This window comes from Tupaia chinensis, unplaced genomic scaffold (genome assembly GCF_000334495.1).
Source record: "Tupaia chinensis unplaced genomic scaffold, TupChi_1.0 Scaffold139757_1, whole genome shotgun sequence".
Lineage (NCBI taxonomy): Eukaryota > Metazoa > Chordata > Mammalia > Scandentia > Tupaiidae > Tupaia > Tupaia belangeri.
The window spans coordinates 3,281,510-3,284,897 of NW_006199637.1; the positions used below are offsets into that span (position 1 = coordinate 3,281,510).

At 62.1% G+C, this 3,388-nt stretch overlaps 1 protein-coding gene across 1 annotated transcript in view; it reads right to left on the reverse strand.

Moving 5' to 3' along the window:
• Positions 1 to 6: 6 nt before the first annotated feature.
• The window catches only part of GAREM2 (GRB2 associated regulator of MAPK1 subtype 2), a 16,934-nt gene continuing 13,552 nt past the window's right edge, over positions 7 to 3,388 (reverse strand). The window contains exons 5-7 of the mRNA XM_014593097.1: positions 3,260 to 3,383; positions 2,218 to 2,387; positions 7 to 1,760 (exon numbers count right to left, since the gene is read on the reverse strand). Of these exons, the coding sequence (XP_014448583.1) occupies positions 740 to 1,760; positions 2,218 to 2,387; positions 3,260 to 3,383 (1,315 nt within the window). The 3' untranslated portion in view covers positions 7 to 739. The remainder of the gene's footprint in view (positions 1,761 to 2,217; positions 2,388 to 3,259; positions 3,384 to 3,388) is intronic.

Sequence of the window (3,388 nt, forward strand, 5' to 3'; positions counted from 1 at the left end):
CCAAACCCCGACTGCACTGAGCTCAGAGCCTAGTGGTCCGGGAGCATCTGCCTCTTTGACCAGGTGGGCAGGTGGTAGCAGGGCACTGTCTTCAGCATAGTCAGCTGCGAGCCAGACCCACAGGTGGAGCCGCAGGTGCTGTGGCTCAGGCTCATAGGATTCCCCTGTGCTCCGGGCCAGGCCCCTAGATCACAGCAGAGCAGAGGAGAAAGGAAAGGCACCCTAGAGATCCAGGTATGAAGAGCCCTGACTCTGGGGCAGTTTTAGGCCAAAAGTGCACAGGACACGAAGGAGAGGGCCCTTGGGGAAATCTGAGCTTAAATTATGGGCTGTCGTCCCTGTGTCTAACCTGAACCTACCAGCTGGAGAAGTGCAAGGTGTTGGGAAGGTCCGTAACGCTAAGGGCAGGTGTTAGGTCACCGCAAAGGCCCGCTACTGACTCCCCGGGAGTCACCACGAGTGCTTCACTGGGCCCAGGTGCAGGTGGTGGCTCCAGCCCCTCCCCGAGTGCACACTCAGGCTGCACGCACAGAGGTAAGACATCCAGGCAGGGGCAGACCCCGGGGATGGCATTTCCACACGTGTCTCCCCTGGATTCACCCTGAGGAGCTGTGGAGCTATCTTGGCAGATCCTCCAGCAGGCAGGACCTGCTCCCCCAGGGTCGGTCACCTGGGAGAGCCATGGCAGGTCCCCAAGGCTCAGCCAGTGTTCTGGGTGGGTGGCTCCGGGCTGGGCAGTTTAGATCTTGGGCCGCCAGCCTTTGATGAACTGCATGATCTTCTTGACCTGCAGCTTGGTGAGGTGGAAGTCGTCTGCCAGGATGTCCTCACTGAGCTGCACAAAGATGCTGCCATCAATGCGTTCTCGGGCAAAGAAGCTCACCACGTCCTCCGAGAGCCCAATGAAGCGCAGACTGCGGGAGACCTCCTCCAGGGAGAGGGCAGACAGGTCAGCGGGTGGCTGCCAGGAGGTATCCCGGCCTCCAAAGCCTGTGGCTCCATCCCGGGGACTGGCAGGAGGCACTTCCAGGCGCCCTTGGGTGAGAAAAAGTCGTGCTCCTCCTGCCTCAGGCCCTTGCAGGGCAGTTGGTGACAGTGGGGTGGGGACCTGCCGCAGCACCAAAGCTTCAGGATCAAAGGCCTTGGGGGGACCGAGCGGTGAAAGGCGGGGTCCCGACGCCCCTGCAGCTCGGGGCTCCTGACAGTGCAGCAGCTCAGGCTCTGGAGAGCTGCCCTGCCCCAGTTCAAAGGGGTCAAAGGGCTCCAGGGCTGGCTCCTGCCACTCAGAGGAAGAGGAGGAGGAGGGGACGCAGGAGGAGGGGGCAGCAGTGGAATAAGCCTGGCCTGGTGAAACCGGGCCCGGGGAATACGCAGGGCTGGAGGTAGCCAGGGCACCCGGGGTGGTGCTGGGCCCGGAAGAGGAGGCCACTGAAGGGCCTGAGGCATAGGCAGGGCCCGAGAAGGGGTTGAGAGCTCCAAATGGAGCAAAGCGTTTCTGGGGGTGAGAGGGCTTGAACAGAGGTGGGCAGCTGTGGTAGGTCTTCATGGGGGTGTCGGCCCCCAAAAGGGAGGCAGTACGACTGCTCAGGGGCTCTGCGAGGCCCCGTGAGGACTGGCTGGGCTGCGTGGTAGAGGGCAAGGGTCCTGGGGTTGGGCGGCTAGAGGACTCGCCCACCTTACAGTCTCCCCAGGTGCACGGGTAGCAGTAGAGGGAGTATGCATCCGGTGACGGGGAGCCACTGCCACTGCGGGAACCCGCCCTGCGGGCAGAGACACACACAGAACAAGACAGTGAGGCTGAGCAAGAGGGAGGTGCCAGGGCCACGCACACCAGGCAGCAAACCCCTGATCTCAGCCCCACCTGACCCCCCAGCCCCAAGGCCTGAGCCCCCTGGGATTGCCCTGTTCTTTCCAGCACACCCCAACTCAGGTCAGAAAGCACAAGAACATTACCTAGACTAATTAAGCAAAAATGGAAAAACAGCAAGGTGCTTTCTACCCTGTGGCTCTCGAGACCCAGTGTGGAGGGAACCAGTGCAATGCTTCCTTCTGATCCCCAGCCTTTCAGAAAGGAGCAGGCTGGAGCAGAAGGTGGCAGAGCAGGGCGCTGGGCCCTGGGGCCCAGCAGCAGGGCCCTCTCCTCAGCTACTGCACAGGGACCTGCAGCTCCGACCCGCTCCACCTGAGGAGAACCCAGGACCAAGAGAAAGGACTCACCCATCCTGGAGGCCAGAGGAGTAGTAGGAGAGGCTGGAGCTGGGGGAGTGGACAGGCTGCAGCCTGGGGAAGCGCGGGGGCACCGGGGGGCTGCCCGAGAGCCGGCCACTGCCATTGCCACCCCGGGGGGGAACTGGAGGGGCGTTGAGCAGGCGGCACTCTTCCTTAACCTGTAAGCAGAGGGCCATGACTCCACTCCGCCCCTGTCAGGGGACAGGCCTATCTTCCCTGTCCCAAGCACCTTAGCCAAGAGGTGTCTTTGCCTCATGTGCCCTTGCCCTACACCCCATTGCTCACCCAGCCAACCTCAAGCCCCACCCCTCTGGCCTCTCACCCCCAGCCCAGCCCATAACAGACTCCCATCCCCTTGCAAATCCATCATGAAGTAAGAAGAACACAACCACACGTACTCCCTCCTGGAAAAGGAGAAAGAAGAGGGAAAGGAGTGGCAGAGGGGACAGAGGGGAGGGAAGGTATGGGCCATCTGGTTCCCTTCCTTACAGGGCAAGAACCCCAAGGGGACCCACAGGGTGTTAATAGGTGTACGGACAGGGGGAATGTTCCATGGCCAAATACATTTGGGAAATTCTGCGTTAAACACAGATAAACGGCTTTCCTCCGTGCAGGACTTCCCCGAGCCTCTCATCCCACAGGCCTGAGCGGCCACAGTGAGGAGGAAGGGGCAGGGCTGGGGACCAGACACACTTCCTAAACGTAGTCATCATCGAATTGTTTTTATCGGACAACTTAAAGGACTCCGGTTCTGTGGAACCTTCTAGATAACACTGTGTGTAGGCTCATCCCAAATCCCTCAGGCTAGGAGCCGGCTGGCATCTTGGTCCCCCAACCCCCCATGCCTCCGCCCCTGGGATCTCTAGCCCGTGTGCCTCTGCCCTTTTCTTCTCTCCTCCCTCTGCCACCGTCTGTCGCACACTCCAGGGGGATCCAGGAGTTGGGCTGCTTCAAAGGTTTCCCGGAGGGCAGAGCCCACAGTGCTCGGCCTCCAGGCTCGCTCCCTTCTCCCGTCGAGCGTGCCACTCACCGCCTCGGACTTGGGGGGTACAGGAGGCGGCGGCGCTTCGGGCTCCCGACGTGGCGGGCCAGTGGCCCCGAAGGGGATGAGGTCGGGGCCCGGGGGGGGGGGCGGCTGGGCCCCCGGCCGGCGCCTCGG